The sequence below is a fragment of the Scomber scombrus genome, chromosome 11, assembly GCF_963691925.1.
Source record: "Scomber scombrus chromosome 11, fScoSco1.1, whole genome shotgun sequence".
In the NCBI taxonomy this organism is placed as follows: Eukaryota; Metazoa; Chordata; class Actinopteri; order Scombriformes; family Scombridae; genus Scomber; species Scomber scombrus.
In genome coordinates, this window is record NC_084980.1 from 19156510 (window position 1) to 19183207 (window position 26698).

The 26698-nt window shown below is 40.2% G+C and overlaps 2 protein-coding genes across 2 annotated transcripts in view; both read left to right on the forward strand.

Annotated features, from left to right (window-relative positions):
• The first annotated feature begins 4096 nt into the window (after positions 1-4096).
• On the forward strand, positions 4097-15275 carry klhl14 (kelch-like family member 14). Its single transcript, XM_062429320.1, has 8 exons — positions 4097-4995; positions 6966-7087; positions 11474-11563; positions 12253-12331; positions 12902-13092; positions 13765-13923; positions 14805-14962; positions 15135-15275. The coding sequence occupies exons 1-8, from the start codon at positions 4118-4120 to the stop codon at positions 15273-15275; spliced, it is 1818 nt and encodes a 605-aa protein (XP_062285304.1). The 5' UTR covers positions 4097-4117.
• Positions 15276-23033: 7758 nt separating this feature from the next.
• The window catches only part of LOC133990561 (voltage-dependent R-type calcium channel subunit alpha-1E-like), a 53470-nt gene continuing 49805 nt past the window's right edge, over positions 23034-26698 (forward strand). The window contains exon 1 of the mRNA XM_062428912.1: positions 23034-23449. Coding sequence (XP_062284896.1) covers positions 23034-23449 — 416 coding nt within the window. The remainder of the gene's footprint in view (positions 23450-26698) is intronic.

Here is a 26698-nt window from a genome sequence, read left to right on the forward strand (position 1 = left end):
TATAGGTTGCTATACCACACCACACTTAGTTAACAAAATATTTTACAAACAAGATGATATCACCCTCTCCATGATATTAATATGATATGTTCTCTGATCTGTAAACAGCTGGTTATCTTGCTTTTCCACGATAAGAGAAAGTGCTGAGGATTTACGCTTGGTGAGCACATTTGGGCTGAATCTTTCACACGTCACAAATTGCAGATGGGAAGCAGTGATCTTGAACAGCCGATCACATTTCCGTGACCATCTGACACCTTCCATTTAGGAAAATAATACTTTCTATCTTAGCATACCCCTCTGCAGCAGCCAGCAAAAAGGAATTATGCCTGGTAGACTTTGCTATTCACAACTTTGGAGCTTCTTTTGTTTTGTCTCATTGCACTGATTAGATTAAATGTTCACTTTTTAATCAGTTATCCAAGGTCACAAAAATGTCTGCCTTTTGTTTTATCTGTATGTGCTGTTATAGGTACAGAGTTGCAGTGTTAAAAAGCAATGTGAGAGCATATTATAATGTGAGCATTACACATAAAGTTGTGTAGTAACTGAGGATGAACAGGCTCATTCAAGGAGCTTATTACACCATTGCACTGTATAAAGTATGGACAGTGGCTAGGATCATTGTGTACTTTTATTTAGCAGTTGACTCCTTTTACTACCACTAAACTATGAGTGAAAAACTATATAAACTAAGTGTTGTAATTTACTGTAATAGCCTCCTTTCATGTTTACTGGACAAAAAAAATGTTCAGACTTTATCTTACCCATAGAGGTAGATAATGGTATCTGTATAATATGACAGATAAATATGAGTCGGGTTAACTGGTACAGAGAGTTGTAAATCACTGTAGTGTGATTCTTTGTCTCAAAGGGTTTAATTAGTCTAGAAATTCTTCTCTTATCTGATGACCCCCCCCCCCCCCCCCCCACATTGCAACAACTTACAACCATAAACGCCCTGCAATCTGAAGACCAGTGGCCTCAGGAGACTGAGTTGCTACAAACAGCTGAAAGAGTTGGAAATGGTCATTTTATTGCGTTAGAATAGCTCGCTCGAGACTTGGGTAATGTAGTGCCAACTGAGTGCTAGTAAAGATAACAGTATGAGACTCTGAAGTGAAATACAGTGAGCTACTGTAATGTTCTGCAGTGACAAGTCCTTTTAAAAAAGAAAAAAATATATAATAGTAAACAACAATACTAAACACTGTTAGTGACTCTTTGATATCACTGTATAATATTGTTTTCCTTGATGGTGATGAATGTTATTTGAGATGCAGTTCACAGTTTAATCAGTCAGCTCGCCGAGTTCATGTAGAATGAATGTGTTCAGTATAACTACAAATAGGGGATATGCAGGCTGAGTGCTTGTCAAATACTCAAACATCAAACAATATTCTGGCTCTATCTGTTAAAAATGCTACCTATATGTGGCCTGTTACTGCCTGACTGTAGCATGGTGTTGCTCTATTTCATAGTACATGAACAAACCCATTTATCCCTATCTGTCATTTCATAACTTGTGAGGTATCTGTCACTTCTGGTCCCACGGGAGTCCTGTGTGTGTAAGTTGCTTCTTCTTTTTTTTTTTTACTCTAATTGAGCTCTTTATTTAATTGACAGTTTATTCTGTGCTAATAAGTCATTTTGAACAGTTTTTGATTGGATTTGCAAGAATGTTGTTTTGCTTTGTTTGCATGGATGTCGTTCTCTTTTCGAACCTGCCAACGATTAGGATTATATTACCTGATTATTCATGTACAGGGTCCTAGGAGGGATATGGTCAAAATAGAGAATAAGATTACATGTCTTTTTTTTTTAAGTTGTTTTTTTTTTTTTTAAATGTATGTGGAGCTCAAACCTGGACCAGGACAAAACTGAAGGGAGTTTTTTCTACTGTGGTTGAAGTCAGCCTAAAGTGATATGACACTAACTAGATTTACAACACAAGACTGAAACTACCTTGTGGCTCACAGCATGTAGTTTGTTGCTTGTTTGTGATAAAGAGTAACATTAGACACTCGTATAAGACAACTAGGAGTCTCATTTTGACTGTGAGTCATCAGTCGGGTTGTTATAGTGTATAAAGACCGGTCATGTAGACTCTGAAGAGCTGAAAGTGTGCAGGTATATAGAATACGGAGACTTTCACATACTGTGCAACACACCTCTGTGCACTGATGGGTATTGTATTAGGTTTCAGCCCTTTGTGTATTCTGGCCTCCTGGGTTGTGAAACACTGAACTGATGTTATGTTTGACTTGTTGTTTTATAACTTTACATCACTTTGGGTTTATGCTGTGTTTCATAGGGTATGTGTCTCATATGGAAATAGAAGGGGGGAAAAGATGCTTAAATGCAACATTATAAACATAGTCTGGATATTATGGTGCATATATTATTTATGATACAGAAGCAAAACTTGAGTTTGTGTAGAGCACCTTCTTTTGAAGGACTAGCAGGAGCAGAATGAGATGAGGGGTTATTTTGGCGATGGAGATTAAGGCAGGGGCTTTTTGTCATTTGTGCGAGACAAGCCATTCATCCATCCAGTTCACAGCCAAAAAAAGGCTGGTCCCAGAAATTAGCAGTTTCAGCTCAGCAGCAAAGTCGTCGGGCTGTGAAGGCAGAGAGAAATTGACTAATTAGCAATGCGCACTAAAACTTGACGGTTCTCTCTATAACAGCGAGGGAAAGACTCGGTTTTTCTCCCCCTTTCTCCTTTCTTTCTTCCATAGATGTTTGAAATCGCAGTCATTTACGCTCGACAGTTTTTACAATAGCCTTGAGCCATAATTTTGCGAGTCTCTCCAGCATCCATACCCCTGCATGGTCTCTCTCCACCGGCCATGCACGACCGTTTCTCTCCCCAACCGTGGATTTCCTATTACTCTCGTTACGACTCACTGAGCCCCAGGCCCAAGGATAATGATGTGTTGTTTCTTGGTAGCATAATTTGTCACACGTATATTTCTTCTTCTTCTTCTCTTGCAGAAAGCACAGCTCCCTCTCACACACTCACACACTTCTTGTTAATTCAGAAGAACAAATGATCAACGTCAACAAATAACGTGAAATAGTGACTTTATGAGTTGGAATCAATGGTTATTTTGAGACACCACCGACCATAGACTTTAAAGGAAAAAAAGGACATTTCTTTTTAAAAGGAGAACAAAGGAAATTCAAGTGAGATTATTTGGGAACCTGAAGCTTACTTTCTTTTTTTTGGTCAAGAGCTGAAGTCAGGTAAGTTTGGCTCCTTCTCAGGCGAGCTGCTCACATCATTTAGTTGTGACAGGCGCTTTTAGTGAATCTGGCGACAACGTTACAGCACGCTTGTGTCAAGTTTACACACATTACGCACATAGAAATAGCTTTGTTTTGCGCTGCAGAAGAAACACGAGATAACGTATATTGCATTTTAACTTTAGCGAAAGCTGCATTTCAGTGGATATTTGTCGATACTCACGTCCGCTTAACTCATGCAGGCTAAAAGCGAAACGCACTCGTATTGCTGCTGCTGCTGACGGCTCGGAGACAAACTAATTGCTTTTGTATGACTCCGTAAACCTGTGCGATGTGTTAATGTCCTCATTGTTGAGGGGGGGTGTGCAGCAAGATAGGAGACGGGATAAGTGTTAGCTGAATGCTGCATGTTATCCGTCCACCGTGGCGGTTGTCTCTTTTTTCCTTATCCGACAACTTCAGCCGCCGAGGGGGGGGGGAAGAGCCGCAGCATCTCCGTATCCTTGTTTTGTTTTGACAGCGCCCTTCAAAAACCACAGACAGCCACCATTTAATCTCGAGAAAAAGAATGAATAAGAGTGGCACACTGTGGGAACTACTGCGTTTTTGTTTGTTGCTTTACGACCACAGCTCAAAGTTGAAAGCGACTGAAGCCGTGCTGGATGTACGTTGTCGCCGGCAGGCATGGCATGACGATTGTTCCCCGCTGGATGGACGGGCGGTCTGTTCAATAACTTGTCCTGCGAAATCGTTTTCTATTGTAATAGTTGACTGATAGCGTCTGCGTGTGTTGTGCTAATAAATGGCCTGAGGTAAATGGCTTGCATGGTTTATTTGTTGCCTAGGTGGCGTTCACAGTCAGGAAGTCATGTCCAGATCGGGTGATAGAACATCCACCTTTGACCCAACACACAGTGACACCCTGCTGCATGGGCTCAATCTCTTGTGGAGAAAGCAGCTTTTCTGTGATGTGACTCTCACTGCCCAGGGACAGCAGTTCCACTGCCACAAAGCAGTACTGGCATCCTGCTCCCAGTATTTCAGGTCTCTCTTCTCCTCCCATAATGTAATCAACAACGAGGGGAGCAAAGGAGACCAGGGCAGCAGTGGGACCCCCTCATCCTCTCCCGATGACAAGCTGGTGACCCCCAGTGCCAGGCCCATCAATAACCTGGTTCTCCAGGGCTGCTCCTCCATTGGACTACGATTAGTGCTGGAGTACCTGTACACTGCCAACGTGACTCTTTCCCTGGACACAGTGGAAGAGGTGCTGTCAGTCAGTAAGATTCTCAACATCCCCCAGATTACCAAGCTAAGTGTACAGTTCCTCAACGACCAGATCTCTGTGCAGAACTACAAGCAGATCTGCAAGATTGCTGCACTCCATGGACTGGATGAGACCAAGAAGCTGGCCAACAAGTACCTGGTGGAGGATGTGCTGCTGCTGAACTTTGAGGAGATGTGTGCCATGCTAGATGCTCTGCCACCCCCGGTGGAGTCAGAGCTGGCTCTCTTCCAGATGTCAGTCCTCTGGCTGGAGCATGACCGGGAGACTCGTATGCACTATGCGCCGGACCTTATGAAGAGGCTGCGCTTCGCCCTCATACCTGCCCCGGAGCTTGTGGAGAGGGTGCAGTCTGTTGACTTCATGAGGACTGACCCTGTGTGCCAGAAACTACTCCTGGATGCCATGAACTATCACCTGATGCCCTTCAGGCAGCACTGCAGGCAGACCACGGCCAGCAGGTGAGGAAGACACAGACAAACAATACAGAAACAGAGAAACACACAGACATGAGTTCACCTACACACACGCAGAGCACTGAGCTATTTGAGAGTGGGTGAATTAAAATGCCGAATTAAATGCCTCCCACTTGTTAAATTTGAACAAATTGCTGACTCAAGTGAAGCCCACTCGCTGGTAACACCGAATGTGTAGTGAGGATCATGTAGGTGGTCAGTCAGAGGTGTGAGTTACAGGCCCAGTTTTGTGAGGTTTTCCTGTAAAAAAAAAAAAAAAAAAAAATCCAGCTTGGGGCTTGATGTCCTCTCTGCCACACTGTATCCATAATTACCAGGTTACCTTATGTTTTAGTGAAGATTAAACAACTCTTTATTTCCTCACACATCTGTGTAATTGCTCTCTAATCAGTGTAGACAAGATGCAACAAACTAGATAAAGGTTATGCATTTGATTTGTGGCAACTCATGAATATAATTTGGAATTAAATTGTTACTACAATCACCAGGTAATTACATAACACCCCAGTTATTGATTGTACAGTAAACCAAAATATAATACAGTGAAAGGAAATTTAGTACATTTAAATGTGTGTATTATACTTGAAAATGGAGGATTCATTTTGAATCAGGGATGATCGGTGGATGCTCCTCATTCATGTTAGATGCACATGTCTCACTCACAGAAATAAGTCACGCTGCACAGCTTGCCTCCATGTTTGTCCAGATCAGCACTTTAAGGAGCTTTTAGGTAAACAGATATTGTCAGTAAGTTGACTGATTGACGGCACTGTTGTCAGGTTTTGTTTACAGAGCTGACTGTAGTTAGAAAGTCATAGCTGAAAATCTTTTGAACAGTGAAGGCATCAGTATTTTGAATTTATACATCTGTGAACAGAGAGAAAAGTGAAGCTGTGGCATCAGAGAATCCCTAAACCTGAACTTGAAAATTCAATTTTACACAAAGGATCTGAACGTGGAGTCATTTTCATGTCTCTAATCTCACATTATCCCAATAACATATCTATTCCCACATATGGAACCTAAATGAGCAAGGAATCAGGAATCCTCATAATTAGTTTCACATGCCACTGTTTCTCTCCTCTCAATTAATCACCATTATCTATGTCCAGGGGCTCATTTGCATATGAATAACCCCAAAACACTTCCGAGTGGGCCAGTAGCAGAGAGAATGTACCGAGACGCCGGTGATTTACCCAAGCTTAAAAAAGTACAATATTAAAATGGGAAAAAAGGTGAATGTGTCTGAATATAAAGGCCAGCTACTCTTAATTTTTTTACTGGATATTGTGATTAATTGGTAGATTTGTGTTGAAATCCATTAGGTGGCAGATAATGGTCATTAATGTACAATAAAGTGTGCTGCTTTGAGGTTATATATCATATACAAACAGCAGGAAATATCTCACAACTGGCTCAGAGATGTCACATGAATCATTGCAGCCAATGAAATGGAGACATTGTATAGGCAGGTTTATGTACTCAATTGCGCTTTTAGCCTCCAGCATGGCACCCTGTAGGACCATCTTCGCTTCACAGCTAATTGAAAAGATATCTTTAGAGCACAATAACCGTTCAATAACACATCAAACGGATAAGTAGGCCGTTGAGCAATTTTTTGTTAATTGTAATAAATGTGGTAACACAACATATTGCCTGATTAGTAGTCTCAAGTTCAGTAGTTGTTGGAGCATTTATTAATTTAACCATGCGTTTATCCTTTAGTTTATTCACTAATTGATTAATTAATACAGTGAGTATTTGCAAAATGAAAAAACTAAATCAAAATACACTGGGAAGACGTTTTAAAGAAATGCTATCCAACATAATTATGTAAACTGAGTAAATTAAAGGTGTGCTCATTTGGGCCTTAAGGTGTTTTATTCCAAGTCTTGATACCTGTGTTGTTGTTTCTTAACACTTGTTCACACACATACACACTTTTGACATTACAGAATCCGCTCCAATAAGAGAATGCTGTTACTGGTGGGTGGTTTGCCCCCTGGACCTGATCGTCTCCCCAGCAATTTGGTCCAGTACTATGACGATGAGAAAAAGACATGGAAGATCCTCACAAGTGAGTAGCAAAGGCCCTGCTGCTTCTTCTTCTTCTTTTTTTCCCTTCTTTTTTTAACCTGAGGCATCTTGTGTTCGTGGCTTTTATGATGAGGAATAGTTGTTCCTATGGATGACTTTAACACAGGTTAATTTCCACGGAAAATGAGGGAAGGAGTTCCCTAAATCCTTCAGGTAATAATGTATCACTATCACTTTTAATATAAGTTTTTAATCAGAGCGTGACTTCACAGCACTGTGGAGTTTCATGCTCGGTTTCCCTTGTTTTTGCTGAAATATGCTGGCAAGACGCATGATGAGATTTACTTGAATCTAATGATATATTATGGCAGAGACGGAACAATAATGAATAGCTTTTAAATGTAGCTTGATTATTTGCTCACATTGATCAATACATGCGATTGAATTACCCCATACATAATAATACACAGCATGGAATTAGCCTGTTGACCCAGTGTCACTATTGATATTGGCTTTCAACAAGATAAAGCAAATGCCAAATAGACAGTAAAGGTCAGGTGGACATAGTGGCTGTAATGTTGATACAAACATTAAAAAGCTTATTTATAATTAATGTAATTGACTAAATGGAATATCTCTTGAAAATAAAGATGTATTCTCTAACCTTTAGGGATTTATACTTTATGATAATAACTCCATGATATCATATTGAAGGCAAGTTGTCATAATTCCCTATGAAAATCTATCCTGTTAAAAAATGTCAGTGTCTGTGGAGAAAATATGTGAAGCCTGTGCGAGGAATTCCTACAACACACATTTGTGGAAAGTATACCATACTCTTTTTTTCTTCTTCTTCTTTGTCTTCCTTGACCTTTTAAGGCTCACCACTATATTGTTGCCATACTGTAAAGGTCAAACAAGAGCTAATGGGAAACCATATTTGTCCTTTGCATCATCATTGCTGGACATATTGAGTTTTTGTCCTTTGTTTTGGTGGGAGCCATATCTCAGCAGTGTCTCTTCATTCATTCACATTAGCTGTAGGTCTGCTTTCTGTCAGTTTATATTCTCCCATAGCAAGAGGTTTTTTTTTTAACAAATCTGGTATGATGTTGTTGTCTATAAAATTCACAGGCGAAGAAGTTTGGACATGGTTTCTGTCCACGCTTGAATCATAACATTTCTTGGCAGTCGTCTGGTATTTTAGCTCCTGTTTGTCCAAATTTATCAGGGTGCATGCCACTAAAGGAGGCGTTCATACACAACAGCCTGAAGCTCAGTGGTGTTTAGATTGTCATTTTCTCATTAAATTCACACTCATGGGTATAAACTGCAACAAGCAAAAGGTCAATAGGGATTTCCATCACTCAAAACTAAAACGTTAACACTCAAATGGTCCGTGGCCAAGTGGAAGGACAAAACTGCAAAATCATCCCCTTAACACATCAGTGACTATCTGATGTAGCTTCCACACAATGGATGTGGAATAGAAGATTATTAACATTCAATCATAACTTTTCAATGAGGCGAAACCTGAGAGGGACAGCCTTTGATTAAGACATTCATCAACACAATTTGGGAAGAATCTGATCCCCCTCGTTGTGTCAGATATATCCACTGCTCGTTGATTCCAGTGTAAAGTTTGCCATCTAGTGTACCCACAGCAGCGTGGACGAACACAAGACAAAGGCAGACACAGGCTCAGAGCTGGACTGTTCCCTCTGCCTCTTAAAACCAAACTGATATTACAATCCCACATTTGGAAATGGATCTAATTTTTGCAGCACAACCTAGAACAAAGGAATTCAGCTCAGTGGGATGCAATTGTAATGGTGTTAAAGGCACGTCAGAGCTCGAGCGGCAGTGGTGCATTAGCTGTGGAGTCATTCAACCGACCCCGGCTGTGCCTCTATGCAGAGGTTTCTGACTCCCTCTAGTGAGCCCTAGAGCTCACTGTAGACTGGAGTGATGGCGTCCATCTCATAGAGGACGTGCTCGTCCTTCCTTCCTATGGCTGTTCACCCCTGGGGTTAGTGGGAGATTTAGGTGAGGGGGGACAAATAGGTAGACAGATTTCATGCAGTTTCTCAGGTGATAATTCACAGTAAACTCTTTCACAGTGTAGAAAGAAAAAGAAACAACATGCTTTATTTTTTTCACTGCACAACACCCCTATTGGAGTGGTCTTAATCATTATAGCCTGGCTAAGCTCCTACTGCTCACCTGTATCTGAGGCACCTGTAGAGGCTGGGCAAATGCCCTAAATCCTCCCATAGTACTCTTCATACTGTAGCGACACACTGTAAAGCGATAATCTTCTTTTCACATGGGCACGAGAGGATTTTTACTATGAGTACAAGTCGCTAGACATCAAATAAAAAGCCGCCCATCCATGTCCTATATACTGCTGACTGAATGATAATGTAAATAGCATGTAAGGGAATTTGGCAGTCATATGGCACTTGTCTTTGAGGTGCAGTGGAGGCAGGCAACCTAATCCTCTCGTTCAAGATAAAGCTGTGTTTAGTGTATGTAGTATTAGTTGCTATCTGAGACTCCCCTCCCATAGAGGAGCGGCACATGTCAGCCAGCCAGAGTGAGATTGCAGGGAGAGGCCAATTGGAAAGAAATGAGATTCAAGGCTGTCTAATTTTGCAGCAACTGTGATCCATCAGGCGGTGGGGAGGTGACAGTGGAAATGACTGATGGAGACAGACAGGTGGGCTTTAACATTTCACTGATTTGTGCTCAAAAAGCACCAGGCCTGAGATTTATTGAGTGAACACGATCATGTTCATTATGACTGTCACCTAAGACCATTTCTCTACATCTCAATGGGGTCACTTCAGCAAAAGAAGATGGAGGAGAGGAGGGGAGCACAAAAACATACACAAGGGGGAAAATCCTCCACGAGGGGTCCTCCTGCAGCTGTGGGCTCGTAGCTGTGTTTGCTATCTTGTGCTAACACGTGATGAGCAGCATGATACACTAAAGATACATGTGTTGAATGCACTTAATATACCGTCATATGAAAAGTTACCGTGGCATATTTTTAAAGCAAGAAGGAGAGAGAATAAAAAGTGTTTCACAGTGAGATTCACACCAGACAGTCTTAATGTCAGGTGAGTTAAAGCCCCTAAACGGAAACTTAAATAGATAGATAGATAGATAGATAGATAGATAGATAGATAGATAGATAGATAGATAGATAGATAGATAGATAGATAGATAGATAGATAGATAGATAGATAGATAGATAGATAGATAGATAGAGTATAACAGTATTATTATCATGACAAACAGTGGACCGTTTAATTTGTTCCTGTTTTGGAGTCAACAGACTTGATTCCCCACAAGAAATCACTTCCTGTAGACGGATGATTGGAAGGTTATAATACAAAGGCAGTGAGGAGGGGGAATAAACACTCTAACAATGACTCACACCGAGGATTGTGAAATAGATGTTTACCTATGTCATTATACTTAAATCACAATTAAATCTTAACATGAAGGTATGTGCTGTGAGCACTCACTGCCAGCAGGAATACTAGTTATTAAAAAGTTCAAAGTGCAAAGACAGATAATGTTGCATAAACAGGACCCTCATTTTATTGTGACTCACATCTTTTGTTCAGTCCAGTGGATCTACATCAGGGATTGACAATGAGTTTCATCGTTGTTAAGTGGCCGTTGTAGTTTTGCAGGTCTTGTGTTTTCTGTATGTTTTGTTGGTTTATTACTTTAATTCTCCTTATGAAGAACAACTGAATTATAAAACTAGGATTGTATCTTTAAGGGCAGATGTCACCTCAATTTGAAAGTGCTAATAGAGTCATAGCAGCTTATGTTCATACAAAATAAAAAGCAAATATATGTTCAGTGTTTTCAGAATTGAGATGTAATTGATAGGATATCCACAGGAGAAACAGTGATCTTCATGTATAGTTGAACATCAGCACACTGCTGTTGTTGTTTCTGTCTGCTTCTTTAAGTTAAGTGAGACACAAATCTGTAATGGGTAAATAGGCTAAAAGCTGTTGAATTAAAACAGTTTGAATCCGCAGGGCGCTTGTTTTATTTACATCAAGAGTTATTTTTGGGGGGTTACAGCTGTTCATTGTCTGACCTAAATAGCCTGGCACAGAGCAAGAAGCAGTAGCTTTGGTTTACATTCCTCTCTCCATGTGATCATTATCAGCTGACATAAAGTCATGTTTATTGGGATTTACATTAGCAGTGGATTTATGAAAAATCACCCAACAGCTATGATGTAAATGACATAAGAGAAAAATTAAGTATTCCTCAGGAGGCCTAATATGTTATTTGAGGGCCAGATTTCCTCCATAAGCCTCTATTTGCATACCACTGATTTCTATCATTCTCATGTTTTAGTGATTGATGCCATTGATTTTTGTGTCTCGTCTAGTAATGCCTTACAACAGCGCCCATCACTGCGTGGTGGAGGTGGAGAACTTCCTGCTGCTAATGGGTGGAGAGGACCAGTGGAACCCTAACGGTACGGTAACGACCCGCTCTTCAGTGATTTCTCACGTCAAAATTTGTTGGTGTTAACTTAATTAAGAGAGCACTCTGAATCAGAGTTAATGTAACACTTACTAATGTAGCTTCAAACACTCATCCCAGAGCCAGATCAGCTCTAAGTGGACAAACAACACTCCAAAAACACTCCAACACTTGTCAATAATTGGCACAGAAAAATAACTGTTATCAACGCTGAAATATTTGTGGTGTTAAGAGTGCTTTTAGTGAAATGGTAGTGACACAACTACTGAAGTAAGAAACAAAGACTGTAAATGATGATGAAAAACCTGATTCTGCCTTTTTGCTCTTTTCCTGCCTAAGTATCATAATAACACAGCTGCTGTAAAATCAACACAATGGAAATGCACATCAACAAAGATCATTTTTGAACAAATTATCATCCAAGATCCAATCAATTCTAGGACTGGAAAAAACTTGACTTCTGTCAATACTTGTGAGCTCTAATGAAAAGTGAAAAGCAGCACATACTAACACTGGAAAAAAGCATGTGTGGTAGTTTTCTGATCATATGTTCATATTTAAGAGAATACCTGCACAGTCACAGTTGTACATATTATCGGCATGTTACAAAGACTTCGGCAGTGAGTCAGTCAATCAGATCCGATAACTTGTCATTTATCTTAATTTCTGTCTGTTTTGCAGGAAAGCACAGCACTAACTTTGTCAGCCGCTATGATCCCAGATTCAACAGTTGGATACAGCTGCCTCCTATGCAGGAAAGGTGAGACCATTTTTAATTGATTACAGATGAGCTCATTTGGTGCTTATTTGTTTTTTTGGTTTGTTTGGGGTTTTTATTTTATTTTGGGGGGGGGTAACTCTCTTTAAACGCTGTATTTATTAATAGTATACACTCAACAGCCACTTCAATAGGTACACCTGTGCAATCTAATGCTTTTACATTATACATTTCAATTTTTGTTGACATCACCAGAACATTTTTCCACCTCATGTATAACAATGGAGTGGACACCAGCACCACCCACTACTTATATTGATTGCTAATGCAGAATATTTGCTTCAACGTACACAAAAAGTCTGATTGCCAAAAGGAAACATTGTATATATACATCTTTTGATGTACTATGACACTGGGGGAGGGGGTTTCATTGGTCTTTGCAGAACTGCTCAAATCTTACTGTATTTTATTAAAGAAAACAAACATGAACATGATTCAATCTGATCTGTTTCCTGAATGATTTCCACTCTACACATTAACTGTGGGGAAGCCTTGAATGAATCCTGTCATTGCTGGTTTAATGATGTTGTCTGGGTGACACTTCCCCCTCAGGAGAGCCAGTTTCTTTGCCTGCCGCCTGGATAAGCACCTGTACGTGATTGGTGGTAGGAACGAGACGGGCTACCTCTCCAGCGTGGAATCCTACAACCTGGAGACTAACGAGTGGAACTACGTGTCGTCTCTGCCGCAGCCGCTGGCCGCCCATGCAGGAGCGGTGCACAATGGGAAGATCTACATATCAGGTCAGGCGAGATCCTGTCACTCAGTCATGGTTACAGTCTCGTCTTCTTTTTCCTTAAAAACACTTTAACGTACTGCAAACTGTTTCTTTCTTGTCTGAATACAAACGCTTTACTGTAGAACAACTCAATATGTAACTTCTATATAACGTCTGTGCAATACTTCTACTTCTTCAAATATATAATCATATCTTTTGTTTAAGTGACATTTAAATAAAAAAAGACTCACAACTCAACATCTGACTGAATCATCCGTTAACTTCATGACAGGACTATTGTGCTATGCACCACGTCAGTCATTAGATTATAAAACTAAAAGAAGGGAACAAAGACGCCAAACCTTTAGTGGAAACAATTATTTAAAACAGCTGGTTGGAGAAGACGCCATTAACTCTGTAAAAAAGCCAACCAAAAAAACATACATACACGTACAGTACATATCTATCAAAAAGAGCCAATATGTTACTCTATAAATACATGTGGATGGAAAACTGAGAGTTTCTACCATGTGAACACTGATAACAATGAGGTACAACACTAAATCAATACATTCACATCCTCTTGACCTCCTTTTTTTAATAAGGGCTACCACTCATCAGTGCACAGATGTGTATTACATGGGCAGCTACATGACGCTTCATATTAAAGGTTTCGTGCTGTGTTTACCTGTTGCAGGTGGAGTGCACAATGGAGAGTACGTGTCCTGGCTCTACTGTTATGACCCCATAATGGATGTGTGGGCTCGGAAACAGGACATGAACACAAAGCGTGCCATTCACGCCCTGACTGGAATGAACGACCGCCTATATGCTATTGGGGGAAACCATTTAAAAGGTAAAGTACTGGAGCGCTTCAGGAAATGAACAGAAACAGGTCAAGATCTATACTTTTTTTTTTTCTTTTTTTTTTTTAATTGTATGAAAGAGATGCTGCCATTATGAGCAGGCAACCATGACCTTCATTACACTGTGCTCCCTTTAGTCCCTCTTCTCTTTCACACTTCATCATTCAAGGTACAATATGGGAAAAAAAAAAAAATCAAATTACAGTTATGTGTTGCGCATTCTGAATTCATAACTGAATGCATGCATTTGAATGGGAATCATGAAAAGCTGAACTAATGTGTTTTTTTCTTTGAAATACAGTCTTTCACTCCTCTGTTTAATTAAAAAGATGTGATGTGAATATACATGCTGTACAAATTACAAACCTGGTCCAAATCTGTGGGGTGGACGTAGGTTCTTTACTATTTTTACCAGGTGTGTGTGTGTGTGTTTGTACATCCTTTTTAATGTAAAGAACTCTTCAAATATATAGATATATAGATAAAATTGCTTCATCTTGTCTTCACGCTGTGGTCCTGGTCCGTGGGGAAAATCAAAGTCTTGCAAATATAATCAAACGTGCATCAGTGTCCTTGTATTTACCTGCATATCATATTCAGTATATTGTCTGAGCACACAGGTCTGAATTAAAACAGGCAGTATATTTAACTGGATCTAGAGTGACAGCACTTATTAGCTGCTTGTGATATATTTAAAACAGAAGACAGAAACTTCTCATGTAGAACAACCAGACTTATTTGCAGAAAATGTTGTGGTCATGTAGGAGCCCATAACTCAGTAACATTAAATATTAACCTAAACTTAAAATGACAAAGCCTGTTGACTGCACTGGAATCTCTATGGTAACATACTTTCTTTTCGCTCTCACAGGTTTCTCCCATCTAGACGTCATGTTGGTGGAGTGTTACGACCCGAAGGCTGACCAATGGAACATCCTGCAGACACCCATCCTGGAGGGTCGCAGTGGTCCTGGCTGTGCCATTTTGGATGACAACATCTTCCTCGTTGGGGGCTACAGCTGGAGCATGGTATGGTCTCACAGATCAGATTAGATTGTTTTACATTAAATATGTTGCTGTTCTGTTTTTTTTTTTACTAGATGTGTTTTTTATCAAACTGAGTTTTTCTACAGCAGAGCCAGAAACCCCAACAGCACCAAGAGGATTGAAGAGAATGACTGAATTGTCTTTTTTTCCTCAGGGAGCCTATAAGTCTTCTACCATCTGCTACAGCCCAGAGAAAGGAACATGGACAGAGTTGGAGGGAGAGGTGGCGGAGCCCTTAGCGGGCCCAGCCTGTTCCAACGTCATACTGCCTGCCTGTCTTCCTTTTAACAAATGACAACTAATCAAACCGAAGGGAGGTGAGGGCGTGGAGCGCCACAGTGATTGGATGGAGGACCATCAATAAGCAAAACAGTTGTCAACAATTTTGTGACGAACCCCGCAGTCAGATGACGGGGGTGTGTATAAATTATTTTTTTACAGGTTTGACCAGAGCACTTTCGTTATTCCCTAATGACGGTTTGAAAAAAAAAAAAGAGACAAATTGTGTAACTCATGTATTTAAACTCATCTGTGTTCTGAGAAATGGTCAGTTTCATATTTGGTTTTATTTAAACTGATAGTAAGTGTTTTTGGCTTCTCTTCTATAGCACGCATAGTGTTTAACTGAATTATAGCTTTCAAATCCATTGTATCTTGTACTCAGTAGAGGCATAATTCCAGCTAAACGCAGTGTTGTTTCACGGACTGACAACTGGAGAAAAAGTGATCAGTCCCAGAGTATCATGGGGTTAAACTAGGGCTGAGTGAGTACATACATAATAGTGATTATCAAAGTGTATAAATATTCTTCATCACTCATGTTGTTACTCTCTTTTTCTCTGGCTGGATTGTGCACTTATCCCACCACAAACAGTTTTGTCATCTTTCTCTAAAAATGAGCATATTTATGTGTCCAAAGTGGGAACATTTCCAGAAAAAAGTCATAATGTAACTGACATTGTATGAGTAAAAATACACTGTTTAAAAAAAAGGGAAAAAAAGACAGTAACATTAAGATCTGTCCATCCATGTCACCCAGCCCTAACTTTTAACTAATCAACTTTTACACCCAGGCTGAAGTTGTGTTTCTGTATAACTTGTCGAACAGAGATTTCCTTACAGGTTATCTGCTCGACAGAAAAAATCTTGCCAAATGTTTGTGGCAATTATTCTTCATGCTGCAAGGCAAATCAATTTAAGGTTTACCATTGATTCTTAATATTCATATGACGCACTAATGTTCACATTGATTATACACTGATGGTACAATCAAATTGTAATTGCTAGCCAATGTATTTGTGGGTAGCATGTTTGGGTAAACAGGCGAACAGATGGAGAGGACATTGGTTTGTTCTCCTGTGCAAAGTTAATGTAAACAGGCCTATTTATGAGGCTGCAGCATTACAGGATTTTAATCTTCTATGTATGGAAAACAAATGAACATACAGAGGTCCTTAATGAACTAATAGTGAACTTTTAATTCAGCAAGGCAAAGTTCACTGAAATGTAAATGAATTTATGTACTGTGTTTGAAAAAAAAAAGAAGCTATCTTCAGCACAAATGAATCCAGTCTAGTCTACGTTATTCAGTTCAAAAAGTTGACTCTAAATATCGATGCAGTACCTGTTGGATTCTGTAAAGGTTTGTTGAGTTCATTCTTGTACATAATCGCTTGCAGTGAAACATTTTTGTGCACTCAACCTTGGATTTATTCTCAAATCCTGTTATGTCCTTTGCATTTTAGAATATGAAAATAAATTGACTCTTGATGATTAAAACAGCTCATCCAGTTATTTGACGTTTCGGACAGAAAAATGTACTCGACCAGATGTGAAGCAGTGAGATCAAACTTTGATTGGAGATTTAGCAGTTTTAAATACAAAGACAAAGTTTATTTATTTCTTCTGTTAATATCACAGGCCACCACAGAGTCACAACCCTTCAACTTTCCCAGTGTGAAATGGAAATTCTCCTCGCAGTCAGGTGAATCAATCGATATAAAACTGATATGCTATATGTAACACACATACTGTATGCTCACTGGAAATGCTTTACAAAATATTCTCTAGTTTTTGTACTTCAATCAAATGAAACAACTCAAACAGGCAAAAATTAGTCCACCGGCTCACCACACTACAGTGGGCAGTAGGTATTGCTTAATTTTAAGAAGTAATTAACAAAAAAAAGTTTGAGAACCAGTTAACATAGCTACTTAAGGATCTCATCTAACACTACTTCACACTTGACGTTTAGACGCAGTAAAAGCCAAATATTCACAGCTCAAGAAGATATTTCAAATACTTTTACAATTTTGCATGAGCAAAGCATTTTCCATCTCTCTGCTTGCTTTGTGCTCAGCTGATTGTCCGTCTGACTGAAGCGAGCTATTGATACTTCTGAGGACGATATTGCTTTTGCTAGATTGGAGTTTAATTCAACAGTTTGAGTCAAAAAGAGGTTTATTTCACTGGTGTTTCACTTCTGTAGACCTTGACACCTCTCATAGTTTGAGTGCCATAAATGATACCAAAGAAAAACATGTCTCCATTCTGCAAAAAGATAAGATTATTAATAAATCTGAGCTTGAAACACCTTAAGATAAAAAGTGAAGCATCACAGCAACCAAAAGTCTAAAATGCAAACCAGGAAGCGTACAAAGCCAACCTGATGTTCACCCCTCAGGGCAGCCTCTCATGCCAGACCAGATTTAATTTGCCAACCATTTACTACCAACTGTCTCATGCACCAAACAGCATGTGCGTCCCCCTGCACATACACCTGATGGGTTTTTTTTGTTTAGTTTTTTTTCCTTCTTTTTTTCTGATGGTTGTTTTCCTTCAATGGCATCAGTCTCTCTGCTTGGCGTCTCCACTTCATGAGTATCTGCATCCACTTGGCCATGTGCCTAGAGGATAAGACCGCAATTATTTCCTCACCGAGATGATTCTGCTAGATTACATAAATCCATATCTAATTCACACAATATGGTGTTGGAACACTAGAAAATACTCTGTGTTCTTCATTTTACGAAATCCTCAGAAAAAGCACGTCTTAACAACACCTCAGACACTGCAGTTTAGAGAGCTTCCTCTAATCAGGGATAACTAGATCTGATTTCTACAAATGCAACACCTGAGGAGACCCTGGGTAATGAAAGAAACTCACATCATAATTATGATTAAGACAAAGATACACAGAGCCCTCCCAGGACAAAAATGAAGAGGTTTTAGATGGAGAGATTTTAATGCAAGCGTGTAGATTTGAGGTCTTCATTTTCCCTTCAGTGTTGGTGGTGGCAGATGGTTTCTGTCCCACTGCTAACACCTCTTCATCAGTTTAGGGAATAACAGGATTGGTTAAAATGAACACTGATGACCTTTTAATTAACTGCAAGGACCATTATGGCTCTGTTTAATCACAGAAAAAAAATATTCTCTGTCCTTGACTTTAGCTTCATTATTATACAGAGACACTTCTGTGTTTTCCAGTGTGAGAAAAAGAAATGTAAGTACACTTTAATAGCAATGGTGAACGATCATAAGTATGCAGAAGAATTTGAAAGAAAACTTATTTTTACTGTATCTATAATACAATTTTGGTTAATTCAGACATCTGTGTTTCAATATCATCCAACAATTTTTGGAGTAACGTATAGTTTTATAAAATAAATATCTTTGTGTCAGCTAACATCATGTTGCCTTTCCTTAAACAGTGAGGGCAATTAATCTACTGATATAGCTCAAAATTACAAAGCATGAATTCTGTTGTATTTGACCTACATCTGCATCTTATTTTGAGCAATAGTTTGTGTATGCTTTTCCCTCTTTGCATGCTGTTTGGGATCATACAGTTCAGTTTTTTTAGATTGCAGAAAAACAAATAAGTTCTCTAAGACATACGATAGCGATGCATCGACTATCAAAATGAATCTACAACTAGGTATTTAGTCAGTAAACACAAGTCAGTTGTAACATTTCCTTTGGCGTTTGACTGATACAACACTTACAGAACAAGAAATTATTCATATTCATTATTAAAGATGTTACATAGGACTTCCTGAAACTGTAATACAACAGCACCTAAATTCATTCAGTTCCACCTACTGTATATTCAGATTTAGAAATGTAAGATGCATATGATAAAATTGTATATGCAAGCACACACATGAAATATTGATTGATGCTATATTGACCATGGCCAAAATCTGCCTGCATTAAAAGTTAAAATTGTTGTTTATTTAAATATTTATTTCTGTAAGCTGAACACTTTCAGTTATTTAATTCCAAAATAATGCTGAACTTGTATCACTTGTGTCACCTGTTCGCACAGCTGGACAGCTTAAAAATGCAAATAAGATATAATAGATAAGATATAATATATATAATTATATAATTTAATCACATAATATTATCTGCTCATGCACGGTAATATTTACCTGGGATTAAATGAAGCAGTTCTTTCAAGGAAATTCATCCGAAAGGCGACAGCTGCTTTCAAACTCAACACAACTACTTAAAATTACAATCTCAGAACTGTGTCTCTATTTTCACTTTAATTAACTCATTTCTGAATTACATACTTTAGTTTTTTACAGGAAACTTTCAGGAGATCATTTCGAAGATGTTGGGCTGTAACAGACCTGCAGAATAACTTTGGTGAGTTGATGTTATTTTACACATTTTTGCACAAGAAAAAAAAAAAGACAAATATAGCCTAAACCTTCTTGGGGTGTAGGGGTGATGTCTGGTTTGATATATAGTATATCCGGGTCATCTGTGTCACCTGCAATAACTATAAATATGGGTGACGTGCCTCCACTTCCTGCTGCTATGCAAAAGTGAAGCCAAAATATCTTCTTTCCATCTTGTTTGTGTGACATCATTTGGAGCCAGAGTATGTGCAGTAGAGTTGGGCAGCAGGATGACAGCCCCAGATACGCCTCCTCGAAAGTGGCTGTCACAGCTGTCAATCATGACCCCCACCTTTTAAAATAAATAAATAATTTACAATCTTATGAGAAAAATTTACTTCAGGTGTACATTTCTTGTTTGTTTGGCCCCATCCGCTAACCTGGAGGGGTGAGACTTATCTTTCCTATAATTACCTATAATGCAGCCAGCCACCAGGGGGCGATCAAGATGTTTTAGCTTCACTTTTGGAGGAGCTGTCATTTCATCCAAATTTATTGCTACAGTCAATGCTACATTTTTGATGATAATAATAAGGAACAATGTGTATTTATGTATTTATTGTGGGCATGGGGCTTAGAAGGAGGGTGGCCGGTGTGGGGGTCAAAATATGCTTTGGGCCCCCTAAAGTCTTGGCACGGCCCTGCTTGTGCACAAACCGGTGTGTTTTTTGTGTTTTTTCTTTTATTCCCCTCACAGCAAACTGTATAAGTGAAGAGTATGAGTAGAAAGATGAGGATGGAGGCTCTCCTTTTGATCGCTTTTGATCTGAAAGCTCATCCTTCTTATCAAGAACCTGAAACTGCCGTCTCTCAGGTGTGTGGCTACAGTCCACCATCTAGTGGTAACTATCTGAGTCAGACTGCGGTGTGCTGCTCACACACTTCACATCAGAGTTTCCAATGAACAGACCTGTTGCATTTATCTCCCTCACTTCCACTCATTTGATCCGAGGACAGGTAAATAACTTCCTCTGACAGAACAATTCAATTAAGTCTTCAGTGAAGTTGTTTGAAGACACCGGGCATTGATTCAGACTTAAAGTGACTCATATCCCCGGCAGCCAGTGATGGGGATTTTATTCCCATGCTTCGCTCCTGTCACCATGCTCGTTTACGTTCATCTGTGCTACACTCCTCTGGCTCCCAGCCACCCCGCAGTATTTATAGCCACACGGCGGTAATCACCACTCCAGGAATCCTCGCGAAATCATTCTCAAACCACCTAAACTTGGATTTGGAGAGGAGCTGAATTTAGGATCCACCTGAATTGGGGCTCTCTGACGATGAAGGAGTGCGCGTCACCTCAAGGTAAAGCTGTCAAATTCATTAATCATTCATTGAGTTAATTGATATTTTTTGTCTCCTGCCGGTCGCAAGCACTGCATTCACATCCTCTCCTTCCTCCTGGGTTCATTTTTCGCATCTTCTTCATCTTACTTGTTATGACTGCTCCGCGTCTTTCTCCTCTCCTCACTTGGCTGTGCGTAAAAACACTGAACTCCGCGAGAAGAAAGGAAGAAAGAGCTGCCTAATTAGCAATACCTGTTAATAGGAGTTAATGTATTTGAAACGACTGTCGACCTGCAGCTGACGTGCACAAATACCAGGAGTGAGTGAGGGGGTGTGTGGGGTGTGTGTGTGGGGGGGGGGGGGGGGTCGCTGTTGTTTCAGTAGGCTCTACAGTGGTTGCACTAATTAAAGCAGGAGAGATCACAGCTAAAGGCTCACATTTAAATTTAAAACAGAAGAGCATCTCCAAACAAGTGCTCTGCAACTTTAATGAATCATACAGGTATGGTGCAGCAGTAATTATTGTCCGTAGCCACACTGCAGTAGGCTTATTGATGTCCAGTGCTGCTCATGATGATTACAAAAACAACAACCTTAATGCAAGCTGCCATTCATGATTAATATCATTTTTTGTTTTAATTAGTAACACAGTTTTCATGGATCCACCCTGCACCCTCCTAGTTTTTGTTGCCTCTGCTTGTGCTTGTTGATTCAAGTGTCTTGACATTTAATTTCTCCACAGCTACAGCTCAAAGACTGACTGATAATACAAGGTGTGGGATATCACTGAACTTGCATGGCTGTGCTAAAATCAGAGGCAGCCCACCCGTCAGCAGCATAAAAATGCGATGAAGCCACCCGTGTAAATGTGTGCGCTGACCTTGTAGCCTCTGCCGGCTTTCAGACGGGCGCTGTGCTGTGGCTGAGGGCAGAGCTCAACTCAGACTGTGTCCAGTTCATGTCTGAGGGGCCGTGCTGCTGATGAGTGACTCACTGAGCCTTTTGCTTCAGCTCTCCCGCACTCAGTCATCTTCTCTTCAGCTCCGGCTCAGTGGAAACAGCCTTGTTTCGTCTGTGTCTGACTGGCTCGTCTCAAACTTGCTGTTTTCCAGCCTTGCCACCTCATCTCCTCCTTTTTTCTCTGTCAGTTACACACACACACACACACACACACACACACACACACACACACACACACACACACCCTTAACTGGAGAACAGGAGCAACAACAGTATAATGGTTTAACAGTTTTTTTAGGCTGATATTCTGGAAACAAAACTAGGCAAGAGCATCTAACCTGTGACCAGTGTTTATTAGATTTTAACATTTCTTTCTTAATGTCTCCCCCATTACTTTTACCAGACCAACTGTCTCAGAACAAAGTCTTATACCACCCACTAACACTATTACAGGTGCTATTTCTGCACGGCTGCTGTTTCAAAGCCTTTGTTCATTCAAACATATGCACTGCTAGTATCAAAGATCCTGTAGGCAGAGGCACTCCTTTAGAAAGAGCGCAATTAAATGGTGACATTCATTCTATATTTAAGCTGCATTGTTTAACAGGAAAAGTCATTTTGCCATATTGGAAAATACACCTATTTTCTTTAATGCTGAGAGTTAGATATGAAGATACTACTCCCATGTCTATATGCTAAATTTGATGCTACAACCAGCAGCCGGTTAGCTTAGCTTAGCATAAAGACTGGAAAAAGAGGGAAGCAGCTAGCCGATGAGAGAGCGGTATTCTCTTGTAACTCCCTTCAAGAAAGTTTATTTCCCAAAATGTTAATGTTAATTTTGATGACTATTATTTAAAAAAATCTGACGGTGCCTGGTACTTTGCTTGGCTTTTTTATTTGCTCGGTCTTTAAACAACAGAAGAACAGATCACTTTCAGGCCAAACACACAACATAGACAAATGAAGGAGGCAGGCTGGATGTCAAACTGTGTTCTGTCTTATGAACCAGCGTATAATCTATTTTCACTCATCATTTTTCTGCCTCTTTTTCTGTTTGCTTTCCATTTGTAGCATTATGCTGAAGCGGCCAACTCCAGACCTCTGCAGAGATGTTCACCAGTTCAGACCAGTCCCTCTCCCTCTCCCTCACACCCAACCTCCACTCTCCATCCAGCTGTGGTCCAAGTAGAGGGATGCATGTCCAATCCTCTCTGTCCCTCCCCGAGCCTGAGGCCTGGAGGAAGCCCAGCCCCACTCCCCGTCCTGGCCTGGCACAAGGAGCCCGCTCCTGCTCCCTGCAGGTCCCCAATGTAGCCTCTGAGCACCTGGAGCTACCTCCTCGAGCAGCGAGCTTTGATGTGCCCTGTGGTAGGGACGAGGGTTCGTCCGACCAAGGTTCGGGGTCCCTGAGCCCCCACGGCATGCTACGGCGGCGTGGGGGACTCGTGGAGCAGAAGGACATCATTATGGCTCACCAGGCACACAAAATCCAGAGCACGCCGCAAGCCCGCAGGAAGGAGTGGGAGTAAGTATAAAAGAGATTCAGAGGCAAGAGGTTCATTTTAAATTATATGTGTTAAGATGATAAATCTACATGGAGGAGGATGAAAGTATCGGTGTGAAGGAATCCATATATGCATGTGCAACTTTTCAACCTGTCAAATCTCTTTGGGTCCGTCATCACACCTCATTTTAAATACTAATAAAAATCAGTTTATATGAAATTTCATGGGAATGTGCAGAAAATTATGCACTCGGATATAGAATATACAGAGAAATGTCACGTTAAGTAATGATGCAATGATTAAAACCGGCATCTTTGATATGAATATTTTGATCAATCGACTGACATTTTTACTTGTCATAGCAGGAAAAGCACAGGTGTAATTAATAACATTGATGATGGTGTTATTCCTCAATAGTGTCCATTTAAGCCAAGCAAGTGAGAAACCATGCATAATAACAGGATCGTGGAGATGGATGTGGAATCCAGCCATCGTTAATACTGGCATGGCTCAAAAAGTGTAAAGTGAATAAGGCCAACATACTGTAGCTACTTATATTGTATATTCATCAGTGTAGCAAGAAGCTACAGAATATATACAGGATAGGGCATTACTGACTTATTTAAAGCTGCACTAATCAATATTCTTTGGAACAGTGGGATGAGGTGACTATGTGTAACATGACAGGTGTTGCTTGTAGTGACAAACCCTATGGATTTATCACGTCTTTGAACGTCTTTGGACCTTGTTTCACTTATCTACAACCTCCAACTTTTCTGTTTTGTTTTGAAATCTCGTTACCAGACACAGCAGGTCGTTCTTTTTCAGTGAGAAAAGCCCTGATAACTCAGCTGTATGCTACCTGCTCAGCACCCAAACCACAGACATACAGACAGGGTTAGCTACTAGCATATTGGAACATAGAGCAGCTAAAAATACAGATATTTCCCTCTGGAGTCGGTGGAGACCAAAACAGAGCTTAGATGAGAGTTAATGTTGGACCTACATTTATTAGGTGACCAAAAACACAACAATCAAATCCATGTTGCTCTGTGTCTCATCACATCAACTTTATGCATTGATAATGTGTCAATGTTGGGATTTCAGCTTGTTTTACTGCCCCCAAGTGGCCAAAAACATGCAAAGTTCACCCTGGAAATTAAATTTGGATTTTTGATATTAACAAGAAATGACAGAGTCAAAGTAAACTGGTGACTGGTGAACAAAGCTGACTATCTAGCAGGATCAATGCAGCTTTAACAGATACATTGAAGTAAAATATCAACAACACAAGAATTCAATGTTTGAAGTAACTAAAAAGTATAGCACGTATTTTGTTGCTTCTCTGCGAAGTGTTTATTTCAGCTCTGTAGTCACAGTACATATACAGATGCCTTTGTTGCAAGCATTGTTATAGTTCCAGCAATGAATCACCAAATCAGTCCCCGCTGCTTTCATCAGAAAGCTCCTGAGTTGATTCTATGTTTTTTTTTCATGCCCATGTTACATTGCTGTCTGTAGTTTCCTGTAATCAGATGCTGGGTAGTGTTATTAATGGCAGAGCTGAGGGTGCTTGCTGGTGAACTTTTGAACTCCGCAGCCACATCGCTCTGATTATCTGCTTCCCACCACTCCAACGTGGAGTGGTACTCCATGAGCAAAACCCCCAACCCACCAACAAGCCCTCCTCCCCCCACTACTCCTTCCTCCATCCTCTGCTTTCTCTTTACTCCACTGCACCTCCAACACCCACTCCACATCCACTTTACTGGTATGCTGTCATTCTCTCTCTTTTGCCCTCCGTCTTTAGCTCACATGCTCACACACACACACACACACACACACACACACACACACACACACACACACACACACACACACACACACACACACACACACACACACACACACACAAAAGCAGGACGTCACTTTTTTTCTTCCCTGATTACAGCTTTGTACATATCCTTTTATTTCCAACCTATAGGTGTTGACTGCATGAGCAGCTATAGCACATAAAACGAGCTGGATGATTTCAGAGCACTGCATGTATTGTGCTTATTTGTCCATTAGGGGATGCTAGGGAATCAAATTAGAGGAGCAGCAGGGATGCAGTGTATGAGCATTTGAGTTTGGACATTGTTGATCCTGCCTGCTAAATGTTAAATGATTATTATGAACAAAACTGAAACATTAATGATATTTTGATGAACCATAGGGTGATGACTGAGAAAGAAAGGACTTTTAAAAGATGCTTTGTTCTCTCACACAGAACTTTTCTTTGAGCTTTATTGATGGATACCCAACATTTTAAGCTATGAGCATTGCTGTGCAACCACAACCACAATGTTTGCATGTCTCAAGGTATATTGGCATGGTGTCATGCCGATCTGCGATGATATAAGCAGCAGTTATTGGTCGAATCAAACTGACATAACTCGGATCTAGAGGATGTCTGTTGCTAGGGAACAGAGAGAAAAATAAAATGCTAAAACCACTCCAGTCAATGTTGGGCGAAAGCCTGTCTGCAATTATATAAATGCTCTTCAGAGTTCTGGCACAAAGTAAGCCCATTAACATTTTAAGTCAGCGCATGTCACCTGCAGCCACTCTTTGTCTGTCTTCATCTATATGCTGGGTTTCTAAAGAAGATGGACGTAAAAATGCATCGCAAACTGCCTGTGCAAAATGAGATGAGCTTTTGGTTCATCTTCCGCTATCAGTTTAAAAAGCTATTTTCAGAAACCTTTGAGTAGGCTGACGAACAGAGCACAAGCCGAGCACTCTTAAAGCAGACTACATCTGTGTATATATCTGGAGTGATGGATCATCAATGATAGTGACGATGCTTTGTCTGTCAGTTTGCTCCTTAAAAGATGTCCGATGACCCTGATGGGGAAGTGTGTGTATGTCTGTGTCGGGAGAAACAGATTTCTGTAGGAAGAGGTTGCTCTATTGTGCAACATGGCTTTTGTTGGCAGAAATGAAAAGAACTGAGCAGGAATTCAAGAGAGCTATGTCGCTATGGAAACAACAGCAAAGAGAGAGCTAGAGACACACACACACACACACACACACACACACACACACACACACACACACACACATATATGTAATGTTTGCAGAGATGGGCAAATATTTTTGTTGGGCAACATGAATGCTGTTTTTTAGTAATGAGTGCTTATGCAAGACTATTTTAATAGAAAGTGCAGATGAATGTGCAGTTAATGAGACATGTTGTTGTATTGTACAGACGCTTCCTGCACATATGA